The following is a 15,021-nucleotide window of genomic DNA, read 5'->3' on the forward strand; positions in this document are numbered from 1 at the left end:
TTACTGATACTTTAATAATTAACAACAGACTTCCAGGTCCACAAAGTTGGCACTCGGGGCGACTGACAGTCACAGGGTATATCCAGGGGTCTCAAGAGGGGCTGGAACATTCTCAAAATTTAATTTGAATTCACTTTAATGGTTTTTTTTTTAATTAATTTATTTATTTGAGAGGCAGAGTTACAGAGAGAGATGGAGACACAAAGAGAGATCTTCCATCCACTGGCTCACTCACCAGATGGCCACAACAGCCAGAGCTTGGCCGATCTGAAGTTAGGAACCAGGAGCTTCCTCTGGGTCTCCCACTTGGGTGCAGGGGCCCAAGCACTTGGGCCATCTTCCACTGCTTTCCCAGGCCATTAGCATGGATCTGAATCAGAAGAGAAACAGCTGGAACTCAAACCGGTGCCCATATGGGATGCTGGTATCACAGGCAGATGCTTACTTAGCCCACTACACCAGAGCGTAGCATAAACCCCTATTTTAATGTTTTTAAAAGCAGCATATGGTATTGTCTGGACAGGAAAAAAAAGTCACAAAGTTCACGAACTCAGAAAAGTGTCAGCCAGGAAGGCTGGGAGTTCCTGCATTCCTCGCTGCACTCTGGCACTCAGGGTTTCATAAGAAAGGCAGGCTTCTAGTCTCTTTCATTATAGAGTAAAGGACTTTTATTTATTTGGTCACATCTTAATCATTTAAGAAATATTTAAAAATGGTACTTTTATTTCAACATGTCAAGTGTGCATTTCCAAAACAGCAGGCTTTTCAAAGGAATAAATCAGAACTGTAAACACAAGATACAATGTAAGCGTATGACTTCCGGAAGTCAGATTCCCAAATCCACATACTGTACATTCACAGGTGAGGGTCAGCCTGTCACCCATTCCTCTGTTTCCATAATTACACAAGCATAATAAATATATCTGATTTCAAAGGTCACTTAAAATGAGTCATGATAATTTACAGTACAGTACGTTTCAGTTCAAGTGCAAAAATAACTATTTGCTTAATTCTGTTTCTTTCATCTACTTCTCAAGCTGTGGTTTGTGGTGAAGCGAGACATCCTGGTGGAGGGTGTCTTCTCCCAGGTACAGCCTTGGACAGAACCAGGGTGTCATGGAGAAGCCCTCCCTCTACTCGGATCCTGTGTGACCAGGGTCACAGGGTAAAGGGAGGGGCCCTTCCCCAGCTCCTGTTCTTTGCTTTCTGCCCTGCGCTCGTCCACAGTTAGTCTACACACATGCACGGTCTCCATTCAGCTAAAGCCACAGTGCACTTCCGCAGCGCTTCCCCAGGCTTCCTGTCTACCCCAGCTTTCAGTTTTAGCAGCAGCTGTGTTCACGGCGCACCCAGCACTGTTCTAACTGTACTTGTAACCTGCACAGCTGCATTCCTGTATCTGAACTGTCCAGTGTCTGTCTGTGTCTTCTTGGCAAAGACCATGCTGAGATTTCTGGAAAGTACTTCCTGGTCCTAACGTCCCTTCCTGTCTTCCTATGTACCACCTCATCAAAAACCAAACCAAACGGACCCATCACAGCATTTTTAAACACTGTGTCCCTCCCCCAGGCACTTAAATCTTACACTGTTAATTCTAAATAGTACTGCTTCATTAAAGGAACCCTTGGGAATTCAGCCATATGTTTTGCCCCATCAACTAATTATCACCCAGATCACTATAAATAGCAAATAGTGACAGAGCTATTTACAGCATCAGCACGTGTAGTAAACCCTTGCCTGTCAAGCCACAGGATACTGAGTGGGTTGGTGTTGTTTTGTTTTGTTTTTTTAAATACTCCCTCGTTTCTGGTCATTTCACAGCCCATTTAAAACAAAAGGCATTATAAAGCTCAGCTAAGCTTGCAGTAGTCAGTAACAGCTTCTGCTGCTCGAAGAATGGACTTTTCAATACATATCAGACACATATAAAAATACATTTGCTAGAGATACGCAGTCTCTGATGAAATTGCAGCTGCTTTTTTTCTCAAACAAAAGCATATGTTTTATGTAACTTTTATCTGGTTATTTTTAAAATGTCTTATACTTTTTTTTTTTAAATGGTTCTCTTCAAGAAAAACAAAATGACAGATGCATACTGTTTCTTCCCAGTTTGCATTAAGAACCGAATCAGTAAATAATCAGAAGAGGGAAATTCTATGAGCATTGCCCCTGCCCCATGCGCGCGCGTCCCCCCCATGATGTGGCTGCTGGCTTCCACTCTCAGGGACCTGGGGAGGGGCGCCCACCCAGCCAAAGAACTGCAGCCCTTAGACACCCGCCGGCCTCCGTGCCCCTGCGGGCCAGAGGAATCTGCCTTTCCTGCCAGTACGTGGGCCGGGCTTCCGCGTTAAGGAGTTTAGTGAATGTGGAAGGTCTGCCGCGGGAGGCATGTGCTGGGCTGGGGGCCTGGCCTTGGAGCCCCGTTCCATGCAGGGTGCGGGGAGGAGTGGGGCCCTCACTGTCCCCCCGGGGCAGGCTGAGCCTGCGGCTCCTTGCCCTCCGCCGTACGCAGGTCCACACTGGGGAGAGCAGGGCTGGTCTGTGTCTGAGCTGCTGCTGCGTCAGGCGGAGGCTGGTTTCTAGCTGGGTCAGCGGGAGTCTCCCTTGGGGTTGGCTGGGCTCCACTCGCTGGAGAGTTTTCCCGATTCTCACTGGTCCCCTGGATGGAAATAAGCACGAGATACCCCACCGTCAGTGACCGCCAAGAAATCCACCCGTTCGTATGTTTTCAAATAAGACACAGGACACGGGGGGGAGATCGTCCTGAAGGGCCCACTCCAGGGACCAGGTAGTGGAGGAATAAGGACAGAACGTCTTACCTTTCATCTCCTTTCCTATGTGCAACTGCCAGAGCCGCATGGAAAACACAAACACTATAAGCAGGCGTATCTTGTGGATAAAGGAACATTATCACCAAAATGCCGCTCACTCCTGATTAGACAACTGACATCAGCAAATATGTACCGAGCACCCCCAGCCAGGCGGCCACTCGCCAAGGCCACAGCTCGAGCCAAGAGCTGGAAGACACTGCGTTCACAGTAAGGAAGCGAGGGGGTTTGCAGCCTTGGGGACCCAGCCAGGAAAGCAGGGGGCTGTAATTAGGAGCCTTAATGTGTATCTGGGATTCCAGAACATAGACTGGAAGTTAACTGACACAGAACACCTGTAAAAAGGCAATGTCAACAGGCCCTCACCTGCTGCACTCCCCATAAAATGCCACGTTGGCTCTACAAGGCAGGAAACGTCTTTTAAACACATGGGGTTTCCTCCATCACTTTCAACAGCTGAGCATCCCCTCCCCCCCCCCAAAAAAAAAATAAAAGTTACTAGATTCTAAAATGTAAACAAAACAAAAATCTTGGTCTGGTGTCTTGTTCATGAGAATACATGAAACCCGCCTGGTTTTCCTGATTTTACTGTATGAGAAAAAGCAGTATCATGCCATGCTGGCCTGACAGGTGAGGGCGAGGAGGCGCCGAGAGGGAGAGAAGGAGAAACCCCGCGGCTCAGGCCACAGGCGCCATCCTCCTCCCCACCCCCGGCCCCCGCCAAAGGCACTGACGCCTCTGCCTGCACCCACTCGGAGGCCTGGCTCGGACTTCATTTTCTTGACAGATAAATAGGACCATGAAGGAACTGGCACACATGGTTACCGGTGATGAATGAGATTGGGTTCCACTGATAAAGATTCTGTGTTAATTTACAAAGTCAAATAAAACCTAATGAAAGGGAAATTACCCAAATAACTTGATTTTTTGGTCCTTTCCCCTTTTTCCCCTTATCCTTTGAAGCTATCCTAAATATAGATTTGACCATGACTCATGAACTAAAAGGGAGTGATTAATATAGAAAGGGGGAAGTGGATTTGTTACTTGGCCGCGCTGTTCCACTTGTCTTCCAGAGTCAGGCTACAGCTTTAGTTATGTGGCACCATTTTATGGGGCCATTCCTCTAGGGCAGGGGTGGGGAATGTCTGAAATCATGGGGTCCCAGGGCTACAGCAGGTGGGACACAAAATCCAATAAATCTACAGCAGGCTAATTTTCAAGTTGATAATTGTGCATGGCCTGCAGATGATGTTAAAACTATCCAGATGGCCCTTGGCAGAAAAAAGGTTCCCCACCCCTGCTCTAGGGACAAGAAAAATCACACCTTTTGGTTTTAGGTGAGGCCTCCTGCAAAGGCATCCTTCCGCTGAGTCAGGTGCCCTATCAGGTGCATACAGTGGCCCAACAAGTAGCTATGCTGGCCAAGTTATTTATAATGCCCCCACTAACATTTTTAGAATTACAGGGATTGATAAACAGTGGTCCCCAAAGGCAAGAAGCATACATTGTCGCTGTAACCAGTATCCACCAACTGAAATTTCAAAGAAACAGACAAGCTCAGTGCAGACTTGTGTGTTTTCTTTCTTTCAGGCAGAACTGTCTCCTCTGGGAAGCCTCCCTGATCTCCATAAGGGGCAGACTCTTCCCCCTGTGGGAAATATACACCTCTGTACTACCGTTATGGCAAAGTACCGAGCCCTTTTTTTTTTTTTTTTTTTTTTTTTGGTGTGTGCCTATTTCCCCGATGGGCTTTCAGTAACTCTTGTTGAAGGAAAAATGGATAATTAAAACAAACGAGCCCACACAGTAGGTCTTCACTGACAGGTGACAGCGCCAGCCTGGCACAGGGACTTCACCTGCAACGGCTGTATCTCAGACGCCCGGCTGTCTCTTGTGAGTTGCATCATCTCTTTGATCTGGTAGAGCGCGTAGACAAAGGTCACCCAGGGAGAAGAGCTGACTCCCCAGGCTGGTTTGTTCACGTCCTCCTGTTCTTCCTGGTGCCTGGTTTTCTTGGGCGGAAGTCTGGGCTCCAGGCGCGGCACGACATCTTCCGTCTGTTGTTGTACCAGGTCGATGGTTGCTATGGGAACAGGACTGGAAGGAACAGGAATCCTCTCTGCCAACATGGTCTTGTCTGGAAAGGAAACAATGTTTAAGGATTTTTTTTGAATTTCCTAGCTATATAAGCAAAGGTTTAAAAATGCAAAATAAATAAACCAACCAGCCCATAAGCCCATTCTAGTATGCTTGGCAACAGTAATAAACAGCTGTTTACCAGAGTTCTTTACTTGGTCCAAGTGTTGAGTAAACAAATGTTATGTTTACCTTTCAAGGTCTCTTATAACACTTAACAGACATTAACTTATATTTACTTAAGAAATCTATTTTTCACTGAGCTTGCAAAGAACATCTGTGCAGCCAAGGTTATGGTGAGTGTGGCCTTAAGCCCATTTATAGGATTGCAAGTTTAAAGACAAGCATCAAAACAGGAAAAGCCACATAGTGGAGAAGGTGTACATGGAAGCTGTGTAAGAGACATGATCCAATTAAGATGATCAAAGAATATTACTGAGAAAAGCCATTCTTGGTCTTTCCTTCTGAGTAACTTGTTGGGGTTAAAATCTGGTCTCTGGGATTTTTGCAAAAAGCAAGTTTTTCCCATAACAGAAGCATCTAGGGCCAGTAGTCCTCAAAGGATAGGAAAGGCAAAGACGGCAAGCGCTATGCTGGGACAGGCTGAACACAAATGTGTTCATCCTACTGGCTGGCCTTTTGTATTAAATAGTTGTTTCAACCTGTTCTCATCAACATGTTGTATCTAACAGAACCTCATTCATTCATTCGAGAGGCAGAGAGAGAGGTAGAGAAAGAGAGTCCTCAACTACTGCTTCACTCCCCAAATGCCTAAACTTAGTGCAGGTCTCCCTTGCTGGTGGATGGAACCCAATTACTTAAATGAACACCTCAAGTCTGCTAGGGTCTGCATTAGCAGGAAGCTAGAGTGAGGACCAAAAGCCAGGTTTCAAATCCAGGTACTGGATGTGCAACATAGGTTTTTGTTTGTTTGTTTTGTTTTTGTTTGTTTTTGACAGGCAGAGTGGACAGTGAGAGAGAGAGACAGAAAGAAAGGTCTTCCTTTTCTGTTGGTTCGCCCCCCCAATGGTCACTGCGGCCAGTGTGCTGCAGCCGGCACACTGTGCTGATCCGAAGCCAGGAGCCAGGTGCTTCTCCTGGTCTCCCATTCGGGTGCAGGCATCCTCCACTGCACTCCCGGGCCATAGCAGAGAGCTGGACTGGAAGAGGGGCAACCGGGACAGAATCCGGCACCACAACCGGGACTAGAACCTGGGAGTGCCGGCGCCACAGGTGGAGGATTAGCCTATTGAGCCGCGGCGCTGGCCCAACACAGGTGTCTTAACCAGCATCTTTGCCACTAGGTTAAACTTTATAACCCCCATAACCAAAGAGCCGAAAAAGGCCCTTTTTGGATGACAATTTTTAAAGTATTTTCTTTTTTTTTCTAGGACTTTTTTTTAAAAAGATGCATTTATTTATCTGAAAGTCAGAGTTACACAGAAAAGGACAGGCAGAGAGAGAGAGAGAGAATGAATCCATTTGCTGGTTCACTCCCCAAATGGCTGCAATGGCCGGAGCTGCGCTGATCCGAAGCCAGGAGCCAGGAGCTTCTTCCAGGTCTCCCACACGGGTGCAGGGGCCCAAGGACTTGAGCCATCCTCCACTGCTTTCCCAGGCCACAGCAGAGAGCTGGATCGGAAGTGGAGCAGCTGGGAATAGAATCGGAGCCCATATGGGATGCCGGCGCTGCACTATACCACAGGACCAGCCCCTGGATGACAATTTTAAATAAAGGCCATGCCTGGTTCAGGGAAAACTTCAAATTTTATGGTTAGACTTGTTTGTTAAAAAATGAAGGTAAAGATGCAGAGATTAATAGCACTCCCTACTCCTTGTAGTAGATTTACTGTGAGAGGCATGCATGTGGTGCACTGGTTTAAGACACTATTTGGGACACCCACACTTCATATTGGAGTGCCTGGGCCTGAGTCTTGGCTCTGCTTCCCGTTCCAGCTTCCTGCTAACGCACAGCCGAGAGGCAGCAGTGGATGGCTGACGCAGTTGGGTCCCTGCCACCCACAGGGGAGACTCACATTGAATTTTCAGCTCTTGGGCATTTTGGGTAGTAAGAAATCTCCCTCTCTCTCTCCTCCTCTCTGTCTCCCCCGACATCTGCCTCTCAAAATTTTTTTAAAAAATTTTTAAAATGCTGTGTAGCATTCTAAGTACGTAACTTAAATTTGAAATCCTTTTAGCATATCAGAGAAATTTAGAAATATAGTACCTTGTATCGTAAAGCAAAAACAATAACAAGAAAACCTCGGCTATTTAAAATACTCAATACTTTTCAATACAGTCGGTGACCTCTCTGTACTGAGGAGTGAGAAAGGGCAGCAGGTGGGCCTGTTGCACCTGGTGCCAGCCCTGAGCTTCTGAGGGGCGTGTGTGGAGCTCCTGTGACTTGAACATCAGAGCCATCGAGAAGGAAGGGGGCTGATTACCTTCTTCCTCAGCGGGCACTGCCAGCCACTGGATCAGGGCAAAGAGCAGGAGGATCACCAGGCAGGCCATGCCAATCCCTCGGAAGGTTGCCGCAGCCCCTGGGGAGACAAATGGAGCACTCTAGGGAGGGGCTCCAGGGAACGCCCAGAGCCCTCGTCCCAACTGCCAGTGTTCTAAAGCCAGGGAAGCCCAGCATGGAGTGGCCAGGGAAACACGGCTGGCCACTAGCCCTCAACAACAGGCCAAACACGCGGGGCTGGCAGGCGTCGGGGTTCCCAATGCTGCTGTCAGACCCATCGTGGATCCGCTGTAGAACAACCGCATTCATTAAGGACTGTCTCTGCGTGCCTTTTCACCCGAACACTGTTCAGTGTGTGCTCCTCTTCAGAAAGATCAGTTACCCTGCGACTAACCAATGGCCCTATTCACCTGTAGCTGGAACATCAGGGCTCCAATCTGTCACAGATTCACGTGTCCCTGGGTGCACCTTACACAGGTGATGGGGCCATCAAGACCCCATTGCATCAGCACCCCAGCGCCTCTATCCCCAGTAAGGGAGATTTGAAAAGGCAGGCAGATTGTGTTACCACGGACGTTGTGATGTGACCAAAGCCAGCATGCATTCAGATCTTCTTGGTTCGAAGTCTCCAATGGAACAGCCACAATGAACTTTCATTCCTTTGACACTGTTATCAGCAGGCTTAGGGGACTTGACTTCAAACCGAAAGCACCTGTGCTCACTGCCGGCCTCACTCTGCTGAGGTTATCTGTGCAGGCCCTTGCTAAGCTGTCAGGATTGTGCACAGCCACAGGCTGGCCTGAGTCATAGAACAACCAAGTGCACTGCTAACAGTTACCAGTATCAGCAGTCTAGAGAGAGCACAGCCAGGCTGCAGGTGAGCGCCTGCAATCTTGGGTAATCTGGGTGCTTCCTAAAGCGCTCCTGAAACATCTGCCTTTCATGAAAGACAAAAGAGAAGGCCACTCTTACCGAAGTAGTTGACTAGCACGCCTCCGATCATGGCACCGCAGCCTCTCCCCAGGCCCAGGTGAAGGCCCTGCAGGATGCCCTGTGCAGACGTCCTCAGCTCCGGGGGCACAGCCGCGCTGAGGTAGGAGATGCATGCTGCCCAGATGGCCGCGTGCGTCACTCCTGGAGAGGAAGAGGGGTGGCTGAGAGTGACTGGTCAGCAACTGCCTAGGTTACTCTGTTTTGAAATGAGCATTATTTATTTTAAAAATTTGCACATATGTATTTGGTGGTAAAAGATACATAACAGAACATTTACCATTTTAACTAGCTTTTTTTTTTTTTTAAAGGACTTATTTATTTTGAAAGGCAGAGTTACAGAGGGAGAGGGAAAAACAGAGAGTGAGATCTTCCATCTACTGTTCACTTCCCAAATGACCCTAACAGCCAGGCGGAGCCATGCCAAAACCAGGAGCCAGGAGCTTCATCTGGGTCTCCTACATGTATGCAGGGGCCCATGCACTTGGGCCATCTTGCATTGCTTTTCCCAAGCATCAGCAAGGAGCTGGATCAGAGAAGCGGAGTGGCTGTACACAAACTGGTGCCTATGTGGGATTTCAGCATTGCAGGTGGTGGCTTTACCTGCTACACCACAACGATGACCCCCATGGTCATTACTTCAATACATAGCAACTATGCATTTTCTGAAACAAAATCTTCATAAGGCACTGCTTTTTTAAGACACCAGCAACAAGGACAGTGACTCCTGAGAGATGGAAGCCCTTGCGGAGCCTGCTCACTGCCTGGAGGGGTCCCAGAGGAGAACCACCAAGTTGAAGACTCTAGCCCAGAGTCCACAGAGACGATGCGCCTGAGTTCCAGGGAAGAACACTGGTGAAGAACAGCTTCAAAGAAAAGCAATCAGCAGAGATCAGCAAAAGCACATATATGAGGGGCCGGCACTGTGGCATAGCGGGTAAAGCCACTGCCTGCAGTGCTGGCATCCCTTATGGGTGCCGGTTTGGTCCCAGCTGCTCCACTTCCAATCCAGCTCTCTGCTATGGCCTGGGAAAGCAGAGGAAGATGGCCCAGACACTTGGGCCTCTGCACCCATGTGGGAGACCCAGAAAGAGCTTCTTACTCCTGGTTTCGGATCAGCTCAGCTCCGGCCATTGCAGCCAATTGGGGAATGAACCTGTAGATGGAAGACCTCTCTCTCTGCCTCTTCTCCTCTCTCTTGTGTAACTCGGACTTTCAAGTAAATAAATAAATCTTTTTTTTTAAAAAAAAAGCACATACATGAGCGGCCAGCACTGTGGCATAGTAGGTAAAGCCTCCACCTGCAGTGTTGGCATCCCATATGAGCACAGGTTCAAGTCCCGGCTGTTCCACTTCTGATCCAGCTCCCTGCTAATGTGCCTGAGAAGATGGCCCAAGTCTTGGGTCCCTGCACCCACATGGAAAACCCAGAAAAAGCTCCAGGCTCCTGGTTTCAGATCAACCTAGATCCAGCTGTTGTGACCATTTGAGGAGTGAACAAATGGATAGAAGACTACACGCCCCCCCTTTTCTGCTTCTGCCTCTCTGTAACTCTGCGTTCCAAATAAATAAATCTTAAAAAAATGGGGGTACATACATGAGTTACTCAAACCCAAGGAGAGAACTACCTGGAAGCAATGTTGAGAAAATGCATCCAGGGCCAGGAACAGAACCTGTTCACATCAGACAGACGGAGAGAACTCAGGCTTCCTGGGACTGGCAGAATACCCCAAAGGGTCTTGCTTTAGTTTATGAAATATTTAGTCCTAGGCTAAATATAACTTTGCTCTTAACTAAGTAATCTGAAGAATAAGACCCAAAGGATCACATTATTTCCAAGTAACATAGCTGGGTCCCAGAACAAAGCTCAAGAATGCGTATAGGAATACAAAAATATCCAGGTAAAAGCCCAGTGTCTGGCACCCAATCGAAAATTATTAGTAGTGGAAGCCAGCATCATGACACAGCTGGTTACTCTGCCACTTACAGTGCCAGTATTCCATATCAGAGTGCCAGCTGGAGTCCCAGCTACTCTGCTTCTGATCCAGCGCCTGACTAACGTGCATGGAAAGCAGCAGAAGATGGCCCAAGTCTTGAGCCCCTGCCACCCGTGTAGGACACCAGGATGGAGTGTTTGGTTCCTGGCTTTAGCCTGGCCCAGCGCTGGCTGTTGCAGCCATTTGGGGAGTGAACCAGTAGATGAAAATCTCTCTGCTCTGTCGCTCTGCCTTTCAAATAGATAAATCTTTTTTTTTTTTAATTGCCAGGAATAGTCTTACTTAAGTAGACCCATAATTAAACAAACATGATTATTACTGGGTACAATAGATCATGTGCCTCATGACTGAGAAACATCAAAATAATTTTCCTAGGCCTTATACATGTTTCAATCATATTTCAACTAGGTTTTTTTTTTTTATTAGAAACGTGACTTAGATGACCAAGGTAGCATTCACAATTAATTTCCATAGAACTCAAAGTATTTGCTTTATCTGGATAAAGAATTGAAATACCCCAGATGATGCCAGCTTTCTCAGAATTGAATAATGCCTGAATAGAACATAATTATGAATGCAGACACATTAGCACACAGTAAGAGTATTTTCATTTATATTACTACAAATGGTGCTAACTTTCTTTTCAGATATCTGTATTTTTCTTAACACTAGGAAAAACTCAAAAACATTCCAAGAAGTAAATTTATTCAAAATTAGATTCAACAGTAAAATCCAAATTGTTTGGAAATCACTTCTTAAATATGAATCATCAAAGACCCGAAGCCACATCAATGCTTATATGTTAACAGGAAAATATAGGTAGCAGGAAAAGCTGCTGCCTGCAATGCTCACATCCCATATAGGTACCAGTTCGAGTCCCAGCTGCTCCACTTCCAATCCAGCTCCTAACAGCCTGGGAAAAGAGCAGAAGATGATCCAAGTGCTTGGGCCCTTGCAACTGACATGGGAGACCCAGAAGAAGCTCCTGGCTCCTGGCTTCAGATAAGCCCAGCTCCAGCCATTGCAGCCATTTGAGTAGAACCAGTGAATGGAGGATATCTCTCTCTCTTTCTCTATCTCACCCTCTTTCCCTAACTCTGCCTTTAAAAAATTTTTTTTGTTTATTTATTTGAAAGGCAGAGTTAGAAGAGGCAGAGGCAGAAAGAGAGTTCTTCCTTCTGCTGGTTCACTCCCCAGATGACTGCAATGGCCAAAACTGGACCCATTCCAAGCCAGGAGCCAGCAGCTTCTTCCAGGTCTCCCACATGGGTGCAGGGACCCAAGGGCTTAGGCCATCTTCTACTGCTTTCCCAGGCCATAGAAGAGAGCTAGATTAGAATTGGAAGCCAGCGCCGCGGCTCACTAGGCTAATCCTCCGCCTAGCGGCGCCGGCACACCGGGTTCTAGTCCCGGTCGGGGCGCCGGATTCTGTCCCGGTTGCCCCTCTTCCAGGTCAGCTCTCTGCTGTGGCCCGGGAGTGCAGTGGAGGATGGCCCAAGTCCTTGGGCCCTGCACCCCATGGGAGACCAGGATAAGTACCTGGCTCCTGCCATCGGATCAGCATGGTGCGCCGGCCGCAGCGCACCGGCCGCAGCGGCCATTGGAGGGTGAACCAATGGCAAAGGAAGACCTTTATCTCTGTCTCTCATTGTCTACTCTGCCTGTCAAAAAAAAAAAAAAAAAAAAAAAAAAAAAAGGAATTGGAGCAGCCAGGATTTGAAACAGTGCACTTTGGGAAGCCGGCACTGCAGATGGCGGCTTTACCCGCCACGCCACAGTGCCAGCTCCATAACTCTGCCTTGCAAAGTAATAAACAAATTTTTTTAAGAAAATGATTTTGGTGCAGCCCTACTAAGGCAACCACAGGCAGGATTCAAAATGCAATAAATCTATAGCAGGCTGATTTTTAAGTTGATAATTTTGCATGGCCTGTGAATGACAATGCAAATCTCCAAAAGGTCCTTTGCCAAAAAAAGGCTTCCCACACCTGCAAATAACCCAGGGCATTGACTGAAGGAAAAAAAAAACAACAACAAAGCGTGCAGTAAAATAATTTTTCTCTGATACTGAAGGCACAATAATAAAAACCACTCTGCCTGAAGCTGCCAACACTTTTCAGAAGATACAGGCTTAAAATCATTTTTCTGAAATAACTTTTTTTTAATCTTTTACTACTTTTTTTTTGACAGGCAGAGTGGACAGAGAGAGAGAGAGAGAGAGAGAGAGAGAGATCTTCCTTTTTCCATTGGTTCACCCCCCAATGGCCACTGCGGCTAGCGCGGCGCACTGTGGCCGGCGCATCGCGCTGATCCGAAGCCAAGAGCCAGGTGCTTCTCCTGGTCTCCCTTGTGGGTGCAGGGCCCAAGCACTTGGGCCATCCTCCACTGCACTCCCTGGCCACAGCAGAGAGCTGGACTGGAAGAGGAGCAACTGGGACAGAACCTGGCGCCCCGACCGGGACTAGAACCTGGGGCCCTGAAATAACTTTTATCCAAATGTGTCAATGAAGATCAGTTAAACCCATCTCACTTCCCAAAAAGAAACCAGTGGCACTTGGCAATCCGCAAGAAGGGACCGTGTGAGTCACATCACCTGTGTAGGTCAGCTATGCTTGTGGAGTTCCTGTTCTTAAACGTTGATATGCAACATTCCAGGAATCGTAATAATCATCCAAAGTCTTGTCAATGTTTGTACTACAGTTGTGTTCTAGTGCTTTAGTGTTAAGAAAATTAAAGCAGCAGCCTGGACATCTAAAAACTCACCACTATTTTCCATGTCTACAGGGTAAGATTAAGGGAACCTTGACAACTGTGATACAGAAACCAACTTTTCTGTAAAATCTAGGGATAAAAGACATCATAAGCAAGGAAAAGAAAATACTTCCTCTTTATTTACTTTTCATTTTAAGAAAAATGTGGGGGCCGGTGCTGTGGTGCAGCAGTTTAATGTCCTGTCCTACAGTGCCGACTTCCCATGTGGGTGCCGGTTCGAGACCCGGCTGCTCCACTTACAATCCAGTTCTCTGCTACAGCCTGGGAAGGCAACAGAAGATGGCCCAAGTCCTTGGGCCCCTGCACCCATGTGGGAGACTCCGAGGAGGCTCCTGGCTTTGGATCGGCGCAGCTCTGGCCGTTGCGGCCAATTGGAGAGTGAACCAGCAGAGGAAAGACATCTCTCTCTCCCTCTCTCTCTCTCTCTCTGGTTCTCTTCTGTGTAACTCTGACTTTCAAATAAATAAAAATAAATCTTTGAAAAAGAAAATTGTGAAAAAGCAGATGAAACTTTATACAATGAATTGAATAAATCTACTTGGTGGTACAAGTAAATGTATTTATATGAAAGCTACAATTTAAAACCAATTTTCCATTTTATTGAAAAGGCAGTGAAAGATATATCTATATCTATATCTATATATCTATATATATATGGGGAGAAACCTCCCACCCACTGATTCACTCCCCAAATGCTGGCAACAACCAGGAATGGGCCCAGCCAAAGTCAGGACCCCAGAACTCACTCATTTGCATGGGTGGCAGGGGCCCAAGTACTTCAGCCATCATCCGCTGCTGCCTCCCAGGACATGCATCAGCAGGAAGCTGAATTGGAAGTGCAGTGGCAGATTCAAAGTAGGCGCTCCAAAACGGGATGCTGGCATCCCAGGTGGCAACATTTTTTGTTTGTATTTGAAAGGCAGAGTTACAAGAAAGAAAAGGAGACACACACACACACACACACATACACAGGGGGTTGGGGGTGAAAACAAGATCTTCCATCTGCTGATTCACTTCCCACATGGCAACAATGGCCAGGGCTGGGCCAGGTCAAAGCCAGGAGCCCAGAGATTTTTCCAGGTCTCCCAGGTAGATGCAGTGGTCTAAGCACTTAGGCCATCTTCTGCTGCTTTCCCAGGCACATTAGCACGGGGTTGGATCAGAAGTGAGCAGCCAGGACACAAGCCAACGCCCATATTTCCCAGGGCTGGTGTCAGAAGTGGAGGTTTAACCTCCTGTGCCACAATACCAGCCTCCCAAGTGGCAATTTAACTGCTGCATCAAACACCAGTCCCTGGAGCCACAGACCTCTACCTTCAAGTACAGACAATGGGCTGGCATTGTGGTGCAATGGGTTAAGCCACTATCTGTGACACCAGCATCCTCCCTGAGCACTGGTCAAGTCCTGGCTGGTCCACTTCTGATCCAGTCCCTGCTGATGAACCTGGGAAAGTAGCAGAAGATGGCCCAAGTGCCTGGGCCCCTGCCACCCATGTGGGAGACTCAGATGGAGCTCCAGGCTCCTGGCTTCAGTCTGGACCACTGCCATTACATCCATCCATTTGGGAAGAGATGTGGGTGGAAGATATCTCTCTTCCTCTTTCTCTGTAACTCTGCCTTTCAAATAAATAAAATAAATCTTTTTTTAAAAAGTAGGGCTCCAGATTCCTCCATTTTGTTGCAAATGACCGGATTTCATTGTTTTTTACTGCTGTATTCTATAGAGTACATGCCCCATAATTTCTTTCTTTCTTTCTTTCTTTCTTTTTTTTTTTTCTTTTTTTTTTTTTTTTGACAGGCAGAGTAGACAGTGAGAGAGAGAGACAGAGAGAAAG

The 15,021-nt window shown here is 47.3% G+C and overlaps 1 protein-coding gene across 8 annotated transcripts in view; it reads right to left on the minus strand.

Moving 5' to 3' along the window:
* Window positions 1-645: 645 nt before the first annotated feature.
* Window positions 646-15,021, minus strand: part of MFSD6 (major facilitator superfamily domain containing 6) — an 89,544-nt gene continuing 75,168 nt past the window's right edge. For 6 of the 8 annotated variants that reach the window (XM_051848356.2, XM_051848350.2, XM_051848353.2 and 3 more), the window contains 4 exons: window positions 8,401-8,562; window positions 7,409-7,507; window positions 4,685-4,965; window positions 646-2,659 (listed from right to left, as the gene is read on the minus strand). In XM_051848356.2, coding sequence (XP_051704316.1) covers window positions 2,456-2,659; window positions 4,685-4,965; window positions 7,409-7,507; window positions 8,401-8,562 — 746 coding nt within the window. In that variant the 3' untranslated portion in view covers window positions 646-2,455. Of the gene's footprint in view, window positions 2,660-2,819; window positions 2,890-4,684; window positions 4,966-7,408; window positions 7,508-8,400; window positions 8,563-15,021 lie in introns of all 8 variants that reach the window. The other 2 variants (XM_070070460.1, XM_051848355.2) reach the window with 2 other exon arrangements.

The sequence above is a fragment of the Oryctolagus cuniculus genome, chromosome 3 (genome assembly GCF_964237555.1).
Source record: "Oryctolagus cuniculus chromosome 3, mOryCun1.1, whole genome shotgun sequence".
NCBI lineage: Eukaryota > Metazoa > Chordata > Mammalia > Lagomorpha > Leporidae > Oryctolagus > Oryctolagus cuniculus.